The following is a 26409-nucleotide window of genomic DNA, read 5'->3' as shown; positions in this document are numbered from 1 at the left end:
ATGCAATTATTCCCCCATCTCCCGCACTGGGAAATAAAGTGTCCTGATTTTTCACACTGGCTGTCTGGTCACCCTATCTTCCAGGACCTGGCCCCATGCAATGACTGGGCAATTGCAGATGCAAGGACGGGGCAGGTAGCAGCGAGGATCCCAAGATACTGATTGCACCCTTAGGTGTATTTCTTCCAGCCGCCTTCCTACAGGCGTGATTACTCTCCCTTTCATTTTTTAAAAAGGGCAAATTTCTAGCACAGATGATTGCGGGGAGAGGAGAGCGAGAGAGAGGAGAAAATAAATATCTGAACCCAGTGTATGCACAGGTACAAAATGCCAAAAGAATTAAAAACAAAAACAAACCAACAAAACATGGTTTTTGCAGCCTGACTGCTGATTTTTGAATGCTTGGAATTGGCAATACAGCTCCAAAGGGCCAGGAAAATTGAGACGGGACATTTGATTATTTTGATCGAGAGTACAGAAAGGACATTTTTTAATATGAGGGCAATCGGCCTTTGTCTATTCACTACAAGAATCAAAAGCAGGGAAGCTGGGCCTACTCCTTATTTAGAAAGGTGTGTCAATTTTTGGACAGTGTCAGTTCTAAGAATGACAAGTACTATTGGAAGTAATTTACTCAAATGGCTAAAAATAGTTTTTTCTCTCTTTTGACTACACCTTGTCAAAACTGGTAAAGATTTATGAATTTTTTTCATCTAAGTGCCATATTTAAAAATATTTCAGCCATGTCACTGTTTTCAGTGTGTATGGTCTTCAAGTTCTTTCTACTTATACATCTCTAAAAGCTGGGATGGGAGAAAATGTTTTAAGAAGAGAAAGGGAGGTATGTATCAAATAAAATAACAGATTTCAGATCCATTTGAGTTAATCTGTGCACAAATGACACTCTCTCTCTCTCTCACCCACCTTTTGTCCCTGTTATGGTAACAGAAACAGCTCTTTTAACTGACAAAGTGATACCACGTAATCTTATGTTTTTGTCTCTCTTTCTTATGGTCACATATTGTCCCGAATTCCCATTGACATACTACAGAACAATTTATCTTTATATTTTTATTAATAAATACCTTGAGAGCATCAATGATAACCAAACATAACTCACCAATCCTGAACATCAGTGGGCTTTTGACTGAACTACTGTGCATAGTAACCGCTAATCCACTGCAAATATAAACATGAAAAATACTTTGTTTTCATGCACAGATGTTCATTTAATTTAATTACATTGTCTTTCCATATTTTGTAAACAAAGTGATTTAACCCTCTGCAATACTTAATATCTGTTTAGCAGGTCAATAAAAATGAATATTAAATAAAGGAGGAAACATACAATGCTTATTTTACTCTACTGCCCACAGGTTTTAATATAAGATTCAGCAAATGTATATGGGTTCTAAAATTTAATTTAAAATCATCGTGGTTCTCCTTAAAGGATATTCTTTTGTAGATGTGGGTGTTCAAATGCAAGCAGAGAACAACTCCTTTGACCACCATAAAATGTCCAAGTGTAGGAAGGAGTGTTGGCATTATTTTAACATCAACACATAAACCGAAAAAAAATTATCACTATACATCAAGTTCTGTACATTAATGAGTATTTATACAAATACCATCCACCAAATATTGGCTTCTAAGGACAGTTCTAAAATAAGAGTGATTCACCTGGGATAATCTAACTTCCAGCAAGGCTAGTACTTAAAAGGGACATTTTAGGTTACTCTGAACATCCACATAGAGCACAACATGTTTTACATGGTGTGCAGAATTCTCTCACTGTATGTGAAGATTAATGAGGCTTAAATTAAGTAGTAAAATGAAGCTTGAACAACATAGTCTGTGGTGTAGTTATATCAGCAACTGCAAGTTCCTGACCATCCACGAGCCCCAACTCTGAAATAGGGAAAAAAAAAAAAAAAAAAAGAGTTACAGTTCTACAAAGGCTTAAACAACACTATCAGAATTCAGTTATATGTAATTCATTAGCTATAACAACCTCAGTGTTAATTCAACCAAGAAGATGACTAGCAGAAGATATTTGTCAACAACAAAGAAAAAGTAAGTTTCACAGCATCCTTTGCTGACTCAAATATTTTTTTCTAATGACATCTGCCCAAATAATGAATGCTATTAAAGGAGTTAGTGCTCATCCCCAAAATAATTTTAAGGACAAGGCTGACTGTATGAAAAGGAGTTAACCATATTCTACTGCAGGAATTAGTGAGTGAGGAGGTGGGTTATTACCCTCTTATAGGTTTAAGGTATCCGTGTTTGTGAATTAGAAGAGAATAGAAAATGAAGAGCAGCAGAACAGGAAGAGTGGAGGGAATGTAAGGAGAGGGGGTAACCGAGAAAAATTCTCTACTTCCTCTGTCTTCTGCAATTTAGTTTTTCTTTCCATAGAAGCAGACAGCTAACTGCACTGAAAATCCTGTTCTGTAGTAGGTAATCCCTACAGTTCCTCCTCCAAAAAAATCCCAATTAGGAGAGAGGAATGGGGAATAATAATCCCAGATACAAATAAATCAAATCCATTAGTTTTATGACAATCCAACAATCTGCATATTTGCACATATCTTAAAATGACTTCATCAGATACTAATTTTATTTAATTTATATGTAATTTTAAAGATTTGTTGCTTAAAGTTCTCCTATTATTGCAAAATGTGCAATATGTTCTACAGAGGCATTAAACAAAACAGCACTAAAACTGAGTAATCATATCTCTGATTTATATGTATGTCTTGATATTCTGCGTGACTCAATTAGGCAATACCTTTCAGTGTCTTAGAAAGATTTGGCCTTGTTCGTTCTTCAATTGAAGCTACCGTCTGTAAAATAAAACATTTTTTTTAAATTAAACCAAGCCAAACTTAAATGAAAATGAGTTAACTAAGCAAAAGCAAGCAGGTACTGATCACCTGTAAATAGAGTGTTTTATTCCCCCCATACACAGTTGCTGTGATTGCTGGAGATTTCATTTGCCTGTATGAAAAACATGAAAGTAAAATATGAGAGCTATCAGGATAAAATGCAGTTTGAAAAATCAAATTTTAACATGCTGCAAACTTCAAATTTCTAAAAACTAATCAAAGAAATCAGAATAGTTGCACACTTACAATGAAGCATTATTTGTCAAATAATCCAAGACCTCCTGCAGTTTTGCTGATGGAGGGAACTCTATATTTTGAGGGAGTTGGCTGCAGGCGGGACAATTCTCCTACCAAAAAAAAAAAAAAAAAAGTGTAGTAATCAAGCTTATACTAATAGACTTTTTCAAATATACTTATATCAGTACCAGTAATGATTTAAAATGTAGATCTTCGCTATTACAATTATTTGCAAAATTTATAAACGCGTGGATCTAGCAAAATTAATACTTCTGTGAAGATTAAGTACCCAATCCAATACTCTGTGAAGTCAATGGGAACCTTTTCATCAACTTCAAAGGGCTTTGAATCAGGTTGTTAGTCACTAACATACAACAATATATATAAAAAGGTACAGTCAATCTGTATTCTGTTTGGTTTAAAGTTTAGGGTTAATCCTGTATGTTACTGAATTAACTATGTTGTCCTAACCTCTTAATGCCAACAGTTGCTGTTGTGTCCTTAAGGCTATGTACTTTGTTCTGTGAATTATGATTCTTGATGTCAGAGGGTTAATATTTCCTTGATCCTGCTTTCCAGGCTCAGCTACTGTTTTCCTCCAGCTATATTAGCAAAAGCAATTGCCAGAGTTAGGGATTTAGTCACCTGGCTCACCTTTCTAGACAGGGATTGCTACTTTAAACACTGGATGCAGCAACAACGCTAACATAAATAGCTGGTGGAGAATACTTCCTGCATGTGGAACTTCTTCCCCCAGTCACTGAGAAATTTTGGCCCAACAGATATAAATATATCTTAAATAAAGCATCAGTATTTTGTATTTATTTTATGATGGGCATTGGTAATTTGGTGTGTGATAGGTGGATCCCAGGCCTACCCCAACTATCAAATGCTCCTCTTTCTAATGCAGTTGTTGCCTGGCTGCTTGGCACCAGCAGAGTAACATCTGGAGGACCAATGGAAAGATTTCTTCCCACAGTAACAGCACAGTGCCCAGGGTTGTCTAGTACACTTGCCATATCCCAGACATCTGATGTACCCCCAGATCAGCAACAACTGACCTTCATTTATTCCCCTTGAAAGCTGAATAGTCTAGCTGCTCTCTGTGGATCTAGCACATCACTGCCTACGAGGCCAACCCTCCCCCGCAAAAATATCCTGTATACTCATCAGGCTACTCCTCCATGGGAAAGAAGTCAGACATACTGTTACTTCTAGTTTTACATAGAACTTGGGAGATATTTAGATACTACAGTGGTGGGGACCAGACATTGAATTTTAAGTTCAGCACATAAGCTGCTGTTGCAACAGGTGCTATAAAAATCAGGAAACAACCCAGCCAGCCCAAGAGGTTCTTCTGTAATAGGACTAACCTTTCTTTCAGCTTCAAATGTGTATGTGTATAATCCATCTACATCATTGAACACCAAGTAGTTATTAAGAGGAATGTATGCACTGCAATGAGAAATGTGTTAGTGTTTATACAAATAAGTTTGTTGAAAATATTTATATTAAAAAACAACAAATTACCTTGTTGCTATTTTAAAAACTTCAGTGGCGCATACAGCTGAAAAAGGAAAAAAAAACAGTTGCTTTGTTCTCAATCTCAAAATATACACAACCACACAATCGAAATTGATTGAACAGATTGAAAGGTTTCTCAGAGACTTAGGTGGTAGTACTACACACTAATATGTGGTGGACTTGGTACTCATCTGAGACAGTCTTGGAGATCTGCACTGTACTTTTTATCTCTACATTTTTGAGGTGTCAGTGCAACCTCCAAAACTTTTGCTTACTCTCAAGTCACAGAAAGTACTCAGAATTATGCAAGATCGTGTGTAGCTGCCATGTAGAGAAAATGGGATAATAAAAGGAAAAGTTAGCTAACTAGAAAACCCCTACACTACCCACTCTCACCCTCTAGTCTTTAACTGCTACCTCATGAAAAAGCTCACTACCCCAAATGGATGGGCAAAGTAAGGGAAACTTGTACTCAGATGCCTGGGAACCTTCTAATGAAAGCCAAAGATTTTCCTTTCGGCATTACTGTACCTGCAATGACTGCATTTGTAGAAGCTACAGCTGGAATGATCCGCTTAACAACCCCTACAAAGACAAAACATACAGCATTAAGCCTTTTCCAAAATAGTTTCCCCATATAAAGGACTATGTTACCCAAAATTTGTGGTTGTTTTGACTGCAGCACATTATACCCTAAATCACTTTACACACTTTCCTATATTGTGCATTTCTATAGCGCCTATCACTGTTGTATCTAAATGCTGTTGAAGTACCTTGGTATTTTTCTTGGTATTTATTGTTGCCATTTGCAAGAGGTTACTGTCCACACACACTCAACGAAATGCCAACTACTGCTCTCTCTTACCTTGAGTAAGTCTGTATGTAACACCCTTAATATTGAACTGTGATGCTCTTTCTAAAGATTGTTGGTAAATCCATTGTATATGATCAGGATCATCTCCATCCAAAGGAACACTCTCTATAGTAAAATTAAAGATATACAGACAAGTTTATCGAAATTCATAATGGCTCTTAAACATCTACTTTTTTTGTCTACAAATTCTATATTTGTTTTAATCCACTAGTCTTGGTGAGAATTAGCACGGTTTTGGAGGTGGTGTTGGCAAAACAATTTAGTTGTTAAAACTGATTTCCATACATTTTATGAGCCCCGATGCATAATTTATAGAATCTGCAAGGTCATGACATGGATGGCCATGACAGGGTGCATATGGGAGTCATGGGCAGGGAACTACATTGTGGGGTGGGGGAAGAATAGAACAGGGAAGGCTGGAGTGAACAGAAAGGGGGAAAAAACCTATGTGGGAAGAGGGAGCTGGTCTGGGGAGGATAAGGAATCCATTTACTGGCCTGGAGAGAAATCTCTCCAATACAGTCCATTCTATATGGCCAATTCCCGCCAGGGAAAAAAAGGAAGATCCCTCCAAAGCTAACAAGTTCTGGAGAGTTTAATATTTGAGATTTGCTCAATGCCTTTTTAAACTCCTAAAGGAAACTTCCAGGATTAAAACGTTATTAAGTTAAAAATATCTATCATTTAGCTTAAAAGAGAAAAGGTATAATAATCAATTAACAAACGTCCGGTAGTTACATTAGATTGCTTCTCAATGATGGGCACTACATGAAGATAAGATTATCTGATTTTTGTTTATTTTGTGGATAGCGGCCAAGGGACAGAGTTAATGTTAACTAACCTTAAGTGTGCATTTTCATACTCCCCAATATTAATTTTTAAGTATAACTAACTTTAAATGTACAGTTTTGTTGCTGGGGGGAAAAAAACCCTGCACGTTCTCAAGAGTTGAGACCATATATTTTTAAGGGCGATGTTAAGATTATTAAACCAAATATTAGAACTACTTTTTTTCTTAAATAATTACATGGACTTTGCAAGATTTGCATCTCTCTTCACACTCCCTGAAAGTCTCAATACTTTTTTCCCCCCCTCAAGTAGTATGCAAATATCAGCAATCATAATCAAACATAGCAGCAAAGTTATAGGTCTACACAAGGGAAACAAAAGTTCAGCAAAAATATTTAAGCTTTCAAGGGTTTATTATGAATGGCAAATAAAAACCAGTTTTAAAAATTATGAGATACTTTGACAGTGATATAGTATTAAACTCATTAAAATAATCTAAATAACCATTCAAAGTCAGTAAACCACTGTCACAAACTAAGTTTACTATTACTGTAATAAGCAGTGAAAACCATAACAAGCTACCATAACATGAATCAGTACTGTATCAATTATTCAGCATAATAAAAGGGCCTTTCTCAATGGAACCATTCACACAACAGACATTCAGTCCGAAATTATACATCTGTGTATTTCTACATTAGCAATAGACAGTTTCATTACTGGCTTCTAACAATCATGTCTGTTCTTTTTTCTGCTGATGGCAGTTGTGGATTAGTAAAAAAGAGAATAAGCAATGTGTGATGAACAAGAGATCAATAACTGTTTATTCAACATGATCAGTCTATTATTTTCTTTCTAATGCAGTTGTAAAATATTTGCTTCAGGCTGAAAACTGACACACAGGATTTTAATCCAAGAGTGAAGTTTGGCCAGTGGTTGTTGGCAAGATAAAGTGCAAAATTAAAACAAACTGTTTACTGAATTAAAGTATGATTTTACACCTCTTACTTTGCAGCAAGTATTTTGATTATTTAAAAGTCACATTAGTGCATTGATTTAAAAAAAATAAAATAAAATGCAGTGCACTGATTACCTCCAAAAGGATGTTCCTTGGGCCATTGCAATATCCTGACATATTCAATACAATGTTCTGGCAGCCTGGGCATAGATGCAATAGTACACATGGGGAAATTGATCTGATGAGGAAAGATCATAAAATGATTTAACATATATTCTGTGATGGAGAGGAGAGGAAGGAGAATGGAGAAGTGGCAGAAATGGAACACACAGAGGAAAAAAAAAAATCAATGATTTTAGTTACCTGAGGTGGATAAAGTTCAAGTGTGCATTCAATACAAGCTGTCATTCCAGGAATAATCACACGAGCGTTTCCTTTAAAGCCTTCTGTTCCTCCATCTATCAAAGGTATGATGGAACTTGGATCTAACATGCCATCTTCATAGTTTAAAAATGACATCTGTTAAAATTACAAGTTTGTACAAGTTGCATAAAAAATTATACCAGATCCAAAAAGTTCCTTTGAAATCATCTATTACTTAAAGATATAATACAACATGGCATGCTAAAAAATATTCGGTATTGTAGTTATAATAATCTATACATCCTCCCACTTTCATATTTGTTATTAGATACATAAGACTTAAACCTCAAATTCATTTATCATGGAATGTTGTTCCTACAGTCAAGTAGAACAGCAATGTTATTAAACCTGCAGAAATAAAAAATAATAAAAAATAATGCACCCACCATTAGATCTGACCAAAATACAAACTAGCCTGTTGTTTATGCTTAGATATAAATATTTCACAATATGTACTGTATACTGTACAGATGTCAAGGGAATATGCAGACCAAGATTCCTTCCTTATAAGTCCCATAAACTGTATTATGCCTAAATACTTAGCACTTTACATCTGCAAAGCACAATAAAACATTAGCCAGCCCAACCTCCCAAAACATATGCGGAGGTAGGTACATAACTTATCACCTTATCATACAGATGAGGAAACAGACACAGAAAGCTTACATATGGGAGGTGACTGAGCCATTTCAAGATGAAACATAACAGCTAAGCATTTCCAGTATTGTTTGTTTCTGAAAGAGTTCAGTGTGTGTGTTCACAATTCAATCTGATTTGATTAAGTATAGTATGCCCACACACTGAATTCTCTCCGTTATTGTCAAGATCCATAGAATCACAGGCCTTTTTAAGCAAGTGGTGTTTAATAAAGAAAATGGCTACAACTATGGACACAAACAGGCTTTCACCTACAACAGTTCCAGTTTTGTCACCTATGTTTACAAGGAACCACACTCTGCTTAGAAGTCTATACTGCAGACATCGAAGAATACACTGCACATTCACATAATTCAATTTTATCAGTTGACTAGTTGTTGCTCAGCTCCCTATTTTCCAACTCCTCACAAGCCAAACATCCATCAACAGTACAATGTCCAGCATCTATTCAAGAATCCTGCTGAAGCCGTTAAATACATGCAAGAATCACGTATGTAACCTCGGTATCCTCTCAGACGACATGGACATTTTCAGGAGTGGTATTCGTAGTGGAAAAATCAGTTTCAGACACATTGCATCCACATTCATGCCTAGCTCAGGTGGCTGCCATCTTTTATTGACTGAGAAATATTTTTGGACCATGACATGTCCAATCACTTGTGAAACAGGGTTGTGCAAGAAACCAGCGATGAGGAACAGTGGCTAGAACACCTTTAATGAAGGAGACTTGTGTGTGTGTTTCTCTCTCTCACAAGAACTCATACCAACACACAAGTTCCAATCCACTCAAAGAGAAATCCACTTTCCTTGTGGAAGCTGACAACTGTGGGCAACCATTGCTCACTGGGACATGTGGGATTTGGAAAGTCCACAAAAGGGGGCCTGTGTGCTGGAGGTGTGCATCACAGAAGATCAGTTTTACAGAGGAATGTGATCAACATAAATGTCCCCCAAAATAATTTCTTGAGATAGCTTTCACTAACTGCATTAGAGCTGTAGATGGCACCATTCTGTGCTCACTCAAGCAATGTAGATATTGACTGAAAAAAGCTACTGGCCTCATGGGAACACAAGCCCTGGTGGATCATACAAACATACTGTTCAGCGTTAGGCTGGCCTGACAAAATACATGATTGAGCTAATTTTCAAGAATTCTAGACTGCTCTGGAATGTACAAAAATGCACTCTTTTTGCCCTACACCATACCATAATTGTGTCTGCCCCATGATTACTACACAGTGACAGGTGTTACTTCAACTAGTTGGTTCAGCAAAGCCAGAATGGCTGCAGCCTTAAGGCAAGATGGAGACACCTTCTGAAGAGAAATTACACTGCTACTGATAAGGTCATCTGCTCACTTATTTTGCATTTATGAAAGCAAAAGGGAAATGTTCACTAGTGAGTGGATAGAGCAGGCAGATGCAGATTCGGCATTTCACCAGCCAGACCCAGATGCTTTGGTTAAGGATATCACAAACGCTGCCAGTAAGCAACGTGCTAATATTAGGGATGCCCTCCGCTAGTATTTTGCAAGTGAAGCAAATGGGAATGACAATGCTGATCGTTATAATCACAGTCAATTTACTTCTTACACTAGTAACAGTTAATCAATGCTTTTTGATGGTGAGCTTGAGAGGGGATTCAACTCCACTAAATCACTTGTACATGAAACAAAATCATCTCACACAATATATATTTTAAAACAAGTTTTATTCAACTATAAAAAACTGAACATGTGCAAGGGGAAAGACAACAATCATGTGTCTTCACAGTGCCCAAGGTCAGACATCACAACAACAAATAGGGGGTGGGAAGAAGGAAGTGGGCAGGTAATAGAACTTCAGATGGTGATGCTGGAGATTGGCTGAGGTCTAGGCTGTCACAGCTGTCCTGTTGGAAGGCAAGCCAGGAAGTGAGAAACAGAGTAGGTATTCCAGGGCAAGGGGAACACTCATGAAGGCATCACTGCTAGAGGGGTCTCTGCTGGAACAAGCCTGGTGGTAGACACAGTCAGGCTGAGAATGTCAGGCATTCATTTTTTAAAAAGGCTCACCCTAATTCCCCATCATCTGCTGCACTGCCATGGAATGCTATATCCAGCCAGCTTATTTCCTTTTCATGTTCCATATAGTTTTGCAGTCTCTAATCCTTCACCTCCTACACTGTCAGATTTCCACATTCTAAGCTGTTCTCAATAAACAGCTAAATTTGTCAAGCTCACTTCTTCTGTCATCTCCTCTTCTTGGGCTCCAGCAATCAAGCTTCCCCCCTCTGTAACTCAGGGAAGCTATCAATCCTTGATCTCTTCTTATGAAGGTTGTTGAGCTGATCTTAACATTACACTCCTTTGTTCTTGCTAACATATGCTGTCTCCTCCCCCTTCTAATAGCAACTTGGGGGGGGGGGATGAAAAGCAGCAGGGTTAACAGGGATATTTAATTTCTCTTAATCTGTCTCACTGGCAGCTGCCCACCACTAAAATAGGGAGAACTAAAATTTGAAATAAGTGTCCTTTTTGCAAGAATAGAGGTAACTTTTGCCACTTTTGTGAGGAGAATAAGGGGGTGTTCAGTTTAGCATAAGGTCTTACACACATTTACTGTTAAATACACTGGTGAATACTGTGGTTCTGTATATCCTGAAATCAAAGGCCCTAGGTTACCACAATACAATTTGGATTCGTTTTTCAAGTTATCAGTGCCGAGACCCTGGATTAGGGAGGGGTCATGAAAGGCTAGTTTGCTAACAACCTCATTGCTGAGCTACAGGAGTGAACAACCAAGCATTTCACTACTCTAACACCCAGAGACTGGAGAAAGACTGTAGCTATAATAAACTGTTATCAGCACTAGTTACATGATTTGGTCCTATTGGACAGAGATTCGACTGATCCACTCAGGTCACTGATGTCTACTAGCTACAAAGTACAGTAAGTGGATTTGGCTTTAATACCATCAATGGGTATTTGAAACTTTTACATTTTAATATCTTTTTCATGCTGCTTTAGTGCTATTATATGGGGCACAGTACTCAACGGGAAGCATGGGGTCACTGGAATTTCTATGCTTAAAGGTCGCCAGTCTGACAACACAAGATGGAGTTGTTGTAGCCATGTTGGTCCCAGGATATTAGAGAGACAAGGTAGGTGAGGTAATATCTTATTAAACCAAATACTTGGGCCAATAAAAGATATTACCTCAACCAACTTGTCTCTCTACCAGCAGAAAGAACAGAAAGGTAGGATCTGGCTACGAGAATGATGGTGGGGGAGGGGACTGTGAAGGGCAGCATGCGCCATCACATTTTGGGGGGAAGAAAAATATCGATCTTTTGGCCAAACAGCACTCATAGGAGGGGCTCAATACTCTGCTCACTTGCTCCCCATGGATGTGGAAAGATTGAAGACTTCCAGCCTCAATGGCCGCAGCATCCTTCCACACAAAAGCAATGAATCACTAACATATGGACCTCATTTCTCTCAACTCAAGCATACAGTTAAGTTATAAGTAAACACTACACCTTACCTGGAGAGTCTGCTCCTTCTTCTATTCCAACACTGTTAGCTGGGATCTACAACAGCAGATCCATAAAGTCCAGGTTCATGACCTGCCAGTCCAATTTCTGCTGATCAATTCACTTCTCCTGCCCCACCAGGATGCCTCTCTATTGTCCAATGACATGGGAGGCTCAATGAATGCCTTGGCCCAAGACTATGTTTTAACATGTTGTAGATGGGGAAAGGTTTGCCTTCCTTCCATAGACATCCGTGTGTTGTTCTGGATCCAAATGAACTACACTTTCACGCTCTTAATTTTATCCCAGTACTGCTTTGCATTATGCCTTATTCCAAGCTTGACCAGATGCTGTGACATGTGGCATAAACAAAAGTGCCCTGGAATGAGAATCAGCTCAGAATGGATCCCCTCATCACTCCAGATATTGAGAACAGCCCTAACACATTTGGCTCAGCTGCACAATCATAGGACAACTGTTGCTGAAGGAATTTCCAAACCAAATGCAGAAGCTAGCACAAGAACACAGTGATTGCACAGAAGTGAATGATTACAAAGTTCATGTTTTGTTATGGCAGGTGAATGTAGAACATTATATACAGGTATAAAACTTCATGTAGGATTGCCATAGTATGCACTGAGCATGGGACACAAATGCCAAGGAGTCCTTGTCTAGAGAGATCACTGAAGGATGAGCAAGAGCACTGTGGAATTGTGTTGGGAGGACTGATTAACTAGTGCAGGTGTAAACATCTCAGGTTTACACATGCAATGAAATGGTGCTGTTAAAGGCTCATATAATGTACTGGAGATGGTGCTATTAGACTCATACTGGGATAGCTTGCTAAATTCTCAGGGGTGTGGCTGAAGACACACTGTTATACATTTGCCAAGTGCCATAATTTGTTCTGAGGCCTGGAGAGATTAAGTGAGTTATCAAAATGTTACACAGCAAGTCAGTGGTAGAGGCAGGACTGAAATTTAGGAAACCTTGGTTCCCAGTCCCATGCTCAAGTCCACTAGACCTTGCTGCCTCCTGTCAGAGTATTATCTTAACTCAAGAAAGTCCCATACTAAAAAATAATTCGCTTTTTGGGACCAAATCCTGCTTGCTCTACACAACTGTGATAAGTCATGTTTACAAAGAGCAGGATGTGCCCTTAGTGTATTATTTTTACCTGATACCACTAAAATGCCATTGGAAAAATCACAGATGTCTCACTCATGTACTATTAAGTGCATAGTCCCCAAAATAAAGTGTCAGAAGGTTTTGCTGTTTATTTTAAAGAATTTAAGAATAAGATCCAAAGTAATACAAGATAAATATAAAAAACTCACAGGAGCAAGAAAATTCAAAGAAATAGAGGCAGCTCTATCTTTAATTCATCCCACTGAGTCAATGAATAAACACCAACACCAAGGAATAAAGTGGTGAGTAGTAACGGAAAAACAGTTTAACCTGAATTCCCTTATTTACATCAGTTTAAAATTAGATCCTGCTTTTATTTGTTTTGAAGTGAATGTAATGCTCACTAAAAGCGTTGGACTGACAGCCTGGAAGACAGAACTCTGTTTATTCACAGAACACATTAGCACAGGCAGCAGCAAGGCAAACTTCTCCATGCTGCCTGTCACTGTATCTCAACTCTGGCCTACAGGGACCAGTTCTAGGTGTGAAAAGAGAAAGTTAAGTCTCCATGCTTATTTAACCCTTGGCCTTTCAGAAAGCAAAAAAAGGGCCAAACTAGTGCCAATTATACTGGTGGATTTTGTGATACAGATAGCTGTCCAGCAGGAACTGGAACTCGTTACATGTAAGCCACTCAAGAAAAAAGGATGAGCTGGCTTCAGTGGCATTAAAATCCATTTATAGTTTACATGTAAACTGACATTTTTCCCAAAATGTAATAGAGCGGTATACCTTTCATCATGATTCACAAAGAGTTAGAGGTTTAACGTCATACATCAAAATGAAAATATACTCAAATATGAAATATAATGGAAAATATATGTCTTTACCATTACCTTAACCAGTTTCACAATTCTATTTTAACACCCTTTGTTCCATACTGCTATTTTGCATAAAGCTGTTTAAATTTAGCTATCTATACTCAAATGATAATGATTAACTTTAGAAAGATTAAAATAAAGTCTTTACCAGCATGCCATTTATCCATCTTCTTGCAATTATAGAGTCCAGACCACATACAATAATATGAAATTCTAGAAGAAAAAATGTTATTTAAAATTTCAGTGTGTTTTCCTTTAAATAATCAATACATTTTATTCACACAACAGGAATGAAGTTAACTTAGCTATGCTATGTAGTTTATAAGAAAGTTTCACTTTAAAAGTTCTGGCTTTAAGTGAATAGTATTTTCTGCTCACTCGAAACAAACAATAAAAAGTGAACACTGACTTAACCAAAAAATGGCAACCATCAACAACTACAGTGCTTTCCCAAAGCACAAGTGGAGAATTTGTACATTTGCAAATGCTACTTACGTCGATAGAAAGTTTCATCCATATCCTGAATTTTTTTAAAATGTCTGAATGTATATGCAGTAAAGGAATTATATTATGGTAATTAGTACTTTTATAGTATTATAACCAAATATAGGTTAAACACAAAATCAGTAAATCAAAAGACCTGATGTATCATTATCACTTTATATCAGATGTGGGCAAATTACGGCCCACGGGCCGGCCGCCTGGCCCCTGAGCTCCCGGCCAGGGAGCCTAGTCCCTGGCCCCTCCCACGCAGCCATGCGGGCTACGCTTTGGCCCGCCGCTCCCGCTGGGCAGCATGGGGAGCGCAGCTGGCTCTGGCCGGGTGTCGCGGCTGCAAGCTCCTGCTGCTGGTAAGGGGGCGGGGAACGGGTTGGGTAAGGGAGTGGGAGGTCCTGGGGGGCAGTCAGGGAGGAGGGGGCGGTAGGATGGGGTGGAGGTTCTGGGGGGGGGTGGTCAAGGGATGGGGAACAGGGAGGGTTGGGAGTGAGAGTCCCGGGGGGCCTGTCAGGGGCAGGGATGTGGATAGGGGTCGGGAGGGCAGTCAGGGGACAGGGAGCGGGGGGGGTTGGATAAGGGGGTGGAATCCCAGGGGGCAGTTAGGGGCGGGGGGTCTCGGGTGGGGTGGTGGTGGTCAGGTGACAAGGAACAGAGGGCGGTTGGATAGGGGGCGGGAATCCTGGGGGTGGGGGGGCACTGTCAGGGAGGTTGGATAGGGGGCGGGGTTCCTGGGAGGGGGCAGTCAGGGGACAAGGAGCAGCGGGGGGGGGGGGGGGTTGGGAGTTCTGAGGGGGGCAGGCTGTTTGGGGAGGAACAGCCTTCCCTACCGGGCCCTCCGTACAGTTGCGCAACCCCGATGTGGCCCTCGGGCCAAAAAGTTTGCCCACCCCTGCTTTATATAGTACCCTATTAATATTTATATTGAAGTAGTGATCAGAAGCCTCACAATTCCTGGAAATTTTTGGAGTGAAATTAGGACCATAAAATCATCGGCTATGAAGACAATAGTGGCCCCTCTGGAGAGTGCTGTCTAGTCCCTTCACCCTCATATTCCTCAAGGTGATGAGGAGCATGATCTGAGCTTAAGTGCATAGGAGAGCTGTGAAAGGAAGGGAACCTGGAGCAGATCTCAGACAGCAATGAGGTTGAATTGGGAGTCCTACCACAGTAAGGGATACATGAAAAAGGGAGCAGGGGAGAATTCCCTGTTGAAAACCAAAGAAGATAGATAAAAAGAGGAGACAAGAGTCTGTACAAGACAAATCAGACCGTGAATAAAACTGTGGCACACAGAGACAGGCTGGACGCCAGAGATGACATCACTTTAGGTCCAAGAGTCAATGCTGGTGCAGTGCTGGTCACAGTGCCAAGAGCAGCCGTAGTCTAAAAAGGTCCACAGCAACACAGAAAAGACTCAACTACCTTAACTTGAATAATGAAAATATTGGAGAAAACATTAAGCTTTCCAAAAAGGGGGCCGGTGGGAGTAACAATGGATTCTGCCAAGTTTCAGCTCGCTGCCTATTTAGATCAGAAGAAACTGAGTGGTGGGTAGAGGTGCGTCCCTTTACACACCCTGACCACAGTGCACAAGGATATAGTTAGGTGCGGGTGTAACACAACACATGGCTATCTATCTATAACTGGTGGGCCCAGGAGGTTCCATGCTGGTAATGCTCCTTTTAAATTTTTCAAACATATTTCATTCTAGTTGATGAATAGGTTTATAGGTATCACAGATTCTTACTACATACTGCAAGGAATAACATAATACATACACCAAAAATTAATTCTGTGCCTATGCACACTTCTGCTGTTCCACAAGATAATGCCACAGTGGGAAAGAACCTAAGCCATCAGTCCAATTAGTAAGTTACTTTTTGAACAAATGAAAAGAAGTGAAGTTAGATTCTTTAAAATTAAATAGCCTGACCACCTACAGCAATCTTAAAAACACAATTAACTTCAATGGCTATTATTTCTCTAAAAGGATACGGTACAACAGCACAACTAGGAATTCGGTTGTTTAGAAATTCTGCTGCAACCTCTGCTTTAGGTCGTCCAACATCTTTGGGACTGCAAAAAAAAAAGGGGGGGGGGGCTTTTAAAATTCTTATTCTAATAGCAAATCATTAACCTTTGAGAATTCACGTCTTACAAATTATTTACACATGATGAAATATTACTGTAGGAGAATCTAACAACAGATACTATTATGGCGTATTCCTGTCATTTGTTAAATGGTTTTTACTTATAAGCTTCAGATATGAGACTAAACACATTTAAAGATCTTCATAACAGCTGCTGATACAAAATATTTGAAAAACTGGTGGATATTTTATTTTATTAGGCAGGAAAGTGTTACTTGTGAAGCTGATACTTTAATATGTATAAATTCTTCTATAGTAATACTTATTCCATTACCTTAGGCATCAATGAATTGATACTTATGTATTACTTGTTAACAGCTTTTAATTATTCTGTTTAATTAAAAAAAGAAAAGCACCATACTTGTAACCAATAGGAAACCCCTTTTTGTATGCTGTTTAACAATACATAATTTGATTTCAATTTAAAATTTAAGAAGGTATTAAACCAGAAGTCTGGGGTCAAAGTCTACTCTCAATTCATCATATGCAACTCCCACCAAAAGCAACTGAGGACAGAACTAACAAAATGTATTTCCCCCCATGACTGGAGGGGTCTTAATGGGCCACTTGACCTTAAATGGTCCCTTGAAGTATTCACTACTTATGCTAAACAATCTGTTCCACCTTGTATTTAGCTATGGCAGCCTGAGTACATTTCCTTGACCTGAAGAAGACATCTGTGTAAGCTTGAAAGCTTCTCTCTCTCTCTCTAGAACTGACAAAACACGAGGATAGATCTTGGTTCTGAGATATTTAGAAAAGCTAACTTAATTTGTTACATTTAATTTGCTGTAGACATTGATCAAGACTACAACAATATTTCAACCAGAACTTTGTTCATCAAATTGTACAATTAATTTGAGAAGCTCACTGCAAGTCTCTAGGCACTATACTCATTAACGTTTTCTATATTTTCTACCATGCCAGCTATGGCCATAATTGATTAGATTTTATTTTATTTTTTAATCTTGGAAAGCCACCAGATTTCCTCATAGAAATTAGAGATGGAAGACTTCCCTACCTAGGTGCTCCAGTCTCTCCCTCAACCAATTCAAGACTGTTTTCTACAGGACATGTTCTAGTAATTTACTTTTTCTACAGGACATGTTCTAGTAATTTACTTTTATGTATAGAGGATGTTGGGATTTTCTTGACGGCACACTTCCAAACAATAACTTTTATACTTTTTAAAATAGTATTCAACATTTATCTATGCCTGCAAAAAGGTATTTAAGAAAGCATTCAATATTGTCAATTGGCAAGATTAAGATGCTTGCTATAGAGGCTAATATTTACAATAATCATCATCTTGCATATATTAACCAATATATTTTAAGAGATGAGGGACTCTAATCTCCACTCACTGTCTTGCATCTTTTGTAGCCATTGAAACCTGTGAAAATTGAGTTCAATCTGGTTGTAAAACACTATCAAATCAGAACAGTAAGAATTTTAGATTCACTTTGCATAGGTGCAAGACACTACAAAAGGTGCAAGGCAGTACAGAATCAGGCTCCCGGTTTAGTTAAGAATGAGCATTCTCTTGATATGAAAAGTTAGTTAGCAATGTTGATGACATTCTACTGGACTAAACAGACACACAATCTAATACATATGCCTTTTGCTTAGAAATCTAAGAATATTTAAATTATGAAAATATCACTTACCGAAACAAAAATTGCCTATTCAGATTAGAAACATCTATAGTATCCATGTCAATAACATGGATTTGTCTAAAACCAGACAATGCCTGTGGAAATAAAGTAAAGCTTATAAGAGGAAGTGAGATATTTATAGCTCGTCAATAAAACATTCCAAGTGCTAACGGGTTCATAAAAAGCCAGCATCTGAAGGAATCTATAAATGTGTTCAACTCTGTACACAGATTGGCAAATGGACATAAATAACATGGAACCTGTTGACTTTTTTCCCTGCAATAAAAATTCTAGTGTTAGACCAGGGGTCGGCAACCTTTCAGAAGTGGTGTGCCGAGTCTTCATTTATTCACTCTAATTTAAGGTTTTGTGTGCCAGTAATACATTTTAACGTTTTTAGACGGTCTCTTTCGATAAGTCTATAATATATAACGAAACTATTGTTGTATGTAAAGTAAATAAGGTTTGTAAAATGTTTAAGAACATTTATTTAAAATTAAATTAAAATGCAGAGCCCCATGGACCGGTGGCCAGGACCCGGGCAGTGTGCGTGCCACTAAAAATCAACTTGCATGTCGCCTTTGGCACATGTTGCCTACCCCTGTGTTAGACTAATAAAAAAAGTGCAAGATGTCACAGATATAGCCTTAGTAGTACAGAATACCCTGGCTATGTCTACACTAGCACTTTTGTCAGTCTAGGGTGAAAAAACATACCCCTGACCAATGTAAGTTTTACTGACAGAAGCACCAACATAGCTACTGCCACTCGGGTTTAATGATGCCGACGGGAGAGCTGTCTCCCATCAGCATAGAGCATTACATGGGAGACCTTACAGCAGCGCAGCTGCAGCAGTACAACTGGGCCGCTGTAAGGTCTCTAGTGTAGACACAGCCTAACACTTCATGCTTTAGGGACAGTTCACTTTAAAATTGGTTTTGCAAGAGTACGATGAGAAAGTATCTAAAATATTAGTGTTGTAATGCTTATGTGATAAGTCACAGGACATTATAATGCATATTACATACATTTAATGTAAGTAATAAATTTGAATTTAAGTGCAGTCATTTTCTGGTTAAAATACTTATTACAAAAACTGGTATTTCGAAAAACTGGGTTAAATACATTAGAAATGGTCAAAAAACGTTTTGAATTTAGAACACTATTAAGATGAAGGAGACATTCACACTTAGTTGGTGTTGTTTTGTTTTAGCCCCTCTGACTGCAGCACAAGATGGTAATATGCTGATTTACAGTGTGAATGGTACCTGCACAACCACAGGGGACAGAATTTTTTTAAATAAGGTCAGACTTTGCAAAAGAGTAAACTCTGCAGAACTATCTTAATCTACTTTATCCCTCACCTACATGGTTCTAAAATGTTCAGGCAGAAAGTTAAAAGTATTTACAATTTCAATGGAGTTAACAACCATTTCTGAGTTAAGAAAAATGCAGATGGGGGCTTTCCATGTCTGTGCTCAAATCACAGCTGACAATAACCATGAAGAACTTATAGTCAGTACTGAAGTACAACTAGCAGTGCAAAATCACCTCATTATTTGACAACGCAGCAGGCTTAATCTCTCTGCCACTGAGGATCTGCCCAATCCTGTTGCTAGGCCAGCCCATCTTCAGTAATGACAAATGGTATTAAAGCACAATAATGTCTACAAAATTATTGTGGGGCTGATCCAATAGTTTAATGATAGTGCCCTGACACTATCACGCAGAAGCCTTGTCTGAATTGCAGTAAAAAGAATTGAAATGCTATGGAGACAAGCACACTGCCTCAGAGCAAGAAAATGCCTTGTGTTACTGAACAGTGACCCTCCTGCCATAATTATGGGTTCCAAGAAGATTTCAGTTCAGTCCCATAAACCAGAAAGGATACTGGCTGCAACATGGCCTCTCAAAAATGAGCAACTATCAAGCAGAATAGGTAAAATCTGAAGAATCTGACAAAGAACCCTGTCCTCCAATTTCTTATAGGAATAATATTCAATATTCGCACACATATGAAACATTGATTATTTGATATCCAAAAATGAACACATTATATGTATTAACTCTAATAATGCTGTATTCAAAGTACTAATTAAACAGAAATCAAAATCTATTTTTTTAAAGTAAAAGCATGTGTTCTTAGGCAGCAGTAGCAAGTGAGAATTTAACAGTGGATATCTGAGTGCTGCATGTTCATCTTGTTTCACTGGATGATGCTCAGTTGTCACTTTAAATTCATCCAAAAGTCTAAAGAAAATTAAGTTAGATTTTAAATTGAACCATCAGTATTTATTTAACATATTTAAACTGTGTTTTATATCAGCTGACTATTTCACTTGCTACAGTGAATTTGATTTGAGATTAACTTGAAACTACAGCTCCTCTTCTGACCCCTGAAATAGGCTTTTCAGAACAAAGAAACTGGCAGGACAACACGTAAGCTACCATCTTGCAAACACTTGCACACAAAGATGAGATGACAGAGAACAAAAACAATCAAAGTGAATGAATAATCTCCTGAGGAAAGGAGTAGGATTCCAAGAAAAAGAGGAAAATCAAAGTAATTACCAGATTTTTCAGGAGTTCACATCCTAATCCTCCTGCTCCAATAACTAGAACTTTACATGTGTTTAACAAAAAGTCGAGAGGCTGTAAAGAATGAAAAAGGATATTAATATGTTGAATAGGAGAAAACTAAGATTTCCCCATTGCATTACAAAACGTATGATTAACTTACAACTTCTAAGTACCTAATAAACTTTTCTTTGATCTTGGACTTTACCAGTTGTTCGGTCCACACAATTCTTATACCTTGACTAACTTTAGTAAAAGATGTCTGCTGATTTCAATATTACCTTCATTTTTCCTATTTTATTTTGCTTGTGAAATAAGCAATGTGCCCACCATCTTCCCTTTCAGACACAAAATAATTTATTTGAAGATATTATGGTGCCTTTCTCCCACTGAAAAGTTTGCTGCCACACAATACAAAATGAAAGTAAACCCAGACACAGAAAATATTGCTGGCCTAAAGAGTAGTGAAATACTTGCAGCATTGGATAATTGCTCTCTGTGGACTATTCTACCAGATATTTAGCTTGAACTGGAAACTGATGGAACAGTACACTAAAAATAAAAAGGAATAAAACAAATATTCTTGATAACAAACAAGAATAAATAAATGAAATGCACTGAAAAAAGGAGAGAGAAAAACAAAAATAAATGAAAAACAAAAAACCACTTAAAAAAAACCTAGAGAAAAGTTTTTGTTTTGTTTTTTAACATAAAGCTACAGTGCATTTAAAATATAGACGACAAAAGCACAGGCTAAGAATCCAGAATAAAAAATGGAAAGTAGGAAAAAGAAGAAAAAGGGTAAGAAATAAGAATTTTTAAAGAGTGAAAAATCAATGTAGGAAAAACAACGAGAAATGATCAGGTGAAAAGGAACTAGGAAACTGTCCATAAAGAAAAAAGTAGGAGAGATACAGAGAGGAGGGAACAAAAAGTAGTGGGCAAAAAGCAAAATAAATCAAAGGACTCACTTATTTTGCTATTTACTTTTTAATTTTTTGTAATTGCCAAGGCTACCTTATACATATCAGAATTGATATGAGTGTGACACGTGAACTCATAGCAACAGTTCAAATAGTTATCCCACCTTCAAATATTATGGAGTTTTGCTCATTCCCATTAAAAACATCCTCCCTTCCCAATACAGTAGAACCTCAGGAATTCCAAACACCAGAGTTACGGACTGACCAGAACCATACATCTCATTTGGAACTGGAAGTACACAATCAGGCAGCAGCAGAGACGACAAAAAACAAAACAAACAAACAAAAAACCCATAAATACAGTACAGTACTGCGTTAAACAAACTACTAAAAAATAAAGGGAAACTAAAAAAAGATTTGACAAGGTAATGAAACTGTTTCTGTGCTTGTTTCATTTAAATTAAGATGGCTAAAAGCAGCCTTTTTCTTCTGAATTTTAAAGTTTCAAAGCTGTATTAAGTCAATGTTCAGTTGTAAACTTTTGAAAGAACCATAACATTTTGTTCAGAGTTACGAACATGTCAGAGTTATGAACAACCTTCATTCCCGGGGTGTTCGTAACTCTGAGGTTCTACTGTACTGTGACTACTTATGTTTAGCTTAATTCCTTGTTTATCTGGGAGATAATTCCTTACTGCACCCAAAATTATTTAAAACCAGTAGAAAGTTACTATTTTCCAGTTGGAACTTCAGGAAATAGCCCACATGCACTATACAATTTATGTACATATTACTGAGAAAGCTTGTAGCTGATAATGAAGTGTAAAAATATAGAAGTCTATTTACAACACTGTACTTTATTCTAAAATCATACGATTCAACTGATTCACTTTAAACACACACATGCATTTTTAGTTATCTTGCATTGCTGGATGGTACACCAATAAATGTGTTCACATTAGTTTGCAACACAACACTACAAACATTTTTATTTAAAATAAATGTTTCTCACTTGAGTGCCTGGCTCGAAATCAGGGTGTGTGAATGGTCCAGATCGCTCGAGGAACTTCTTTACATGGTTCCAGCGACCTTCCCAGTCTCCAGTGTCCCCACACCCACCATCAACAGCCATTCTGCACAGAACATAGTAAATTCAGCTGCAAAATCAGTAAAGAAAATGCCACACCTCTACAGCTTGTTTTCCATCAGTTGTGCTAAAAGAAAACCAAACTATGGTCTAATCCTGAAAACATGTCCACATCTGTTAACTTTAATCCAGTTCTGATTAAGCACATGTGTAAACGTTTGCAGGACTGTGGCAGCTAGATAGTATTTTTGAAACAACAGAGTAATACCATTAACTACACACCAAAGTCAAAGACAAATAGACACTTGAAAATAATCTGGCTAATTACCTACAATCAGCTAAAGGTGACCTGGAAAGAAAAAGTGAGTGTGCTCTTTTGTTGTCTGATGTACAAAGAATGCCTGAAGGAGTTTTTTTCCTTAGAAATATCAGGAATGTCAATTCCTGTATTCCTTTTCTTTGTCGGACTTCTTAGATAAGTCAGATAGGCATATTAGGCACTCTTAGCACTTAGCAGGGGTGGAGTGTTAATAGTTTTCCTTCCATGCATTTTAAAAAGGCATTAACAAAAATGCCAACTGTCAGACTAAAAGTAATTTCTTCTCAATTAACGAGGTGCCACTTTCATTGCACCTATCTGACAGTTAAGCATAGGGTATTCAAGGGCAGACAATCTGAAATTCTAATATAAGTATTTTTAAAATTATTTGTACACCTCTACCCCGATATAACGTGACCCGATACAACACGAATTCGGATATAACGCGGTAAAGCAGTGCTCCGGAGAGGCGGGGCTGCGCCCTCCGGCGGATCAAAGCAAGTTCAATATAACGCGGTTTCACCTATAACGCGGTAAGATTTTTTGGCTCCCGACAGCGTTATATCGAGGTAGAGGTGTATTGTTAATTTCCTTTTAAGCTTTAAGGAATACTTTTACATCATAAAGTAAAAAAAGACCATAACCCATTTTTCCTCCCTTTGCAGGTCACTTTTAGTAGTTCATAATTAAATTAATTTTAATTTTACATCTCAAAATAACTTGTTGGAATACTTCAGAACCGGCATACTCACTTCAATATTGCTTTTAATTTAAGATCACTTGTCTCTTTTAAATTAATCTATACACGGAACAAATAATCTTTCCCTGCAAGAACACATCTCCTATTTAAAAATTTAGTTCAACTCAGCCTCTACAATTACTGTTCAGTGTTAGCAAGAGCTGCGTAAATTAAAAAATAGTTTTGCAGTCTTGAGCATGCACACCCAACTTTGAATATGCAAGAAATGGAGTTTGTTTTCTAGTACAAATGTTGTTTATATTTCTCATGCAATATAAGATTAATTCAGTAATTGCTAGGATTTATTTGTCTCCCTCCTCCTCACTTGCCAAAAAAGAGGGAACCCTAGCTATAGCGGCAAGACACTGCATAGCCTTTTTTCAAAATTCAAAACATGGAAAATAGGGTTAACTCCATTGTAATTTTATTTGATGCATTTTTTAAAATGAAGCTATAACCCTGCAAAAGACTTTCTATAATTTGGGAACAAAAACTTGTAGTACCTAAAGTGTTTTTTTTTTTTTTTTTAAAAACCACCCTAAAACTGGATTTCTTTGAATATTTCACAAGCTGTCAATATTTTGACTATTTTTAGACAGTGGGCTGAAATCATCTAATTCTATGAAGTTACACCAGTTACTAATTTATGATGGGCTTAATAAAAAGTACTACAGCACAAAAATCTCTTTTGTAATTGAAACTTGCTTCACTTTCTTCTGCAATATGTACAATTCACACTCTCCTCTCTGACTCTTAGATCTATGGATCCTCCTGTTGTACACTGGTTCTTAGCATGCATGGTTACTAAAGAAATGCAAATCTCATAGATGTTTTTAACTTATTTTATTTGCACCACAAACATTAATCTGTATACTATGTACTGTAATTTAAAAGTTCTGCTGGAAATAAGCGTAGAGCTGTGCTTGGTGGAGTTAAGAACTGATTTTCTGTGCATTTTTCATAGTCTAAATGTATCCATTATCCAACTGTACTTTTTTAGGGGGGGGGGGGGAGAGGAGAAGAGGGCTACATTTTTCTTAATTTACAGTTAACTGTAGGCAGTAAGATTTGGTTTTGAGTTAGACATTTTGGAGACCTGCCAAATCTGTTGTTTGAAGTGAGATGTTTTTTATTCATTTTTGAAATCTTCATTTTTACAGCACCATGGTATTAGCTCTGTGTACTTAAATGTTTATTAAGGATCTTACAGTGTATTTCAATGAACTGTTTCAATTTCTCGTTTTTAGTTTTCAATGTCATTTTAATTGTCACTGTATCACAGTCCTTATGGTGTCCCAGGTCCCACACTCTTTCCTTCTCCCTCCCAGTTCCCAAAGCTCCATGCTTCTGAGGGGCCCTGTCATCAGCATGCATCCAATATGCCCAAGAACCTCTGTGACCCCATCCCAAACATACACATGCAATGCCTGTGAGCCTACCTCCCAGGCTAAGTAGCTAGGTCTGTTTTGTGATCTTTAGGGAGAGGGTTGCAAGCAGAGGGAAGGATACAGCTTGAGGGTTCCCACATGTTACTTTTTGGGGAGTGAGGGGAGGTGCATAGAGTCTGGGGTTTTAATAAGCAAAGGCAGCTCTTCTGTAGCCTGGATCTTTAATTCTCAGCAGCCAAAACAGCCACTGCCTCTGCCCAGCAGCATAGCATCTCCCAGCACTGCCAGGCCATACTCATGCCAAGCTTCCAGCCCCCCAAGCACCAGCCCCCTCTCCACAGGACATTCCTCTTCTCCAATCCATTTCCCAAGCCCCTTAACACCCAGGAGCCCACACTAACCCATCCCATAGCTCCACCTCCTGCCAGCCTGCCTCGCACTGCCCCACCCCACAGCAGCTTCCTCCCACCCCACAGCTCCAGTTCCCCCAACCCCACACCAGCCCATCCCACAGAAGCTAACTTGGGCCTGCAGCCCCCGCAACTCTAGTTCACTACGCCAGGCCCAGCAGGCTCCCAACGCCCCAGTATCCAGATCCCGACCCCCTCCAATAACCCACCTGCCAGTAACTGCCCCACACTAACCCTCCTGCCCCCAGGCACCGCACCCTACCCGACCTCGCACTAACTCATCCCACAGCAACTTCCTCCGGCCCCCACTTTCCCCAGCCTCGCACTAACCACCCGCCAGCAGCTGCCCTACCCCGCCCGGCGGGCCCCGCACTAGCCCCCCAGGCAGGCCTGACGCTAACCCAGCAGCCCGGCCCTACGCTGCCCCCACCCCCCGAGGCCCCGTCACCGCACTAGGCCCCGCAGCCCGGCCCCACACTAACCCATCCGCCAGCAGCTCCTCTATCCTCCTTCTTTTCTTCTCCCTAAAAGAGAGAGAATAAAAGAAGGGTCAGTCTCGCGCTACCGAGCCCGGGGGGAGGGAGCCCGGGGCCCACCGAGCCCCGAGGGGAGGGGGGACCACACACACAGCTACTTACGGCTCCTCGCCATCCGCCATATTTCCCTCTGCTTCCCACAATGCTCCGCTGCCAAACCGCTACGGGCCGAGCCGGCCAACGGCACCGCAGCGCCTCTATGGGCGCAGCTCAGCTAGAGCGCCAAGACGGGGGAAGGCCATAGAGAGCGGCTGG

At 38.8% G+C, this 26409-nt stretch overlaps 1 protein-coding gene across 1 annotated transcript; it reads right to left on the bottom strand.

The window, feature by feature from the left end:
* Positions 1-471: 471 nt before the first annotated feature.
* UBA3 (ubiquitin like modifier activating enzyme 3) lies at positions 472-26288 on the bottom strand. Its single transcript, XM_065407384.1, has 18 exons — positions 26257-26288; positions 26101-26142; positions 22688-22808; positions 20747-20827; positions 18188-18270; positions 16366-16446; positions 14368-14411; positions 14021-14085; positions 7634-7789; positions 7406-7508; positions 5515-5628; positions 5181-5234; positions 4656-4692; positions 4499-4580; positions 3135-3235; positions 2937-3000; positions 2792-2846; positions 472-1908 (listed from the first exon to the last, which is right to left on the bottom strand). The coding sequence occupies exons 1-18, from the start codon at positions 26274-26276 to the stop codon at positions 1820-1822; spliced, it is 1392 nt and encodes a 463-aa protein (XP_065263456.1). The 5' UTR covers positions 26277-26288; the 3' UTR covers positions 472-1819.
* Positions 26289-26409: the final 121 nt, after the last annotated feature.

The sequence above is a fragment of the Emys orbicularis genome, chromosome 7, assembly GCF_028017835.1.
Source record: "Emys orbicularis isolate rEmyOrb1 chromosome 7, rEmyOrb1.hap1, whole genome shotgun sequence".
Classification (NCBI taxonomy): domain Eukaryota; kingdom Metazoa; phylum Chordata; order Testudines; family Emydidae; genus Emys; species Emys orbicularis.
Note: the sequence above shows the minus strand (reverse complement) of the source record. Positions and strands in the feature narration are given on the sequence as shown.

Coding starts and splice junctions, on each gene's coding strand:
- UBA3 (XM_065407384.1), bottom strand. CDS start 26,276: ATGGCGGATGGCGAGGAGCC. Junction 14,086..14,367: donor GGATGAAACTTTCTATCGAC/GTAAGTAGCATT, acceptor TTTTTCTTCTAG/AATTTCATATTATTGTATGT. Junction 4,581..4,655: donor GTTTTTAAAATAGCAACAAG/GTAATTTGTTGT, acceptor TTCTCATTGCAG/TGCATACATTCCTCTTAATA.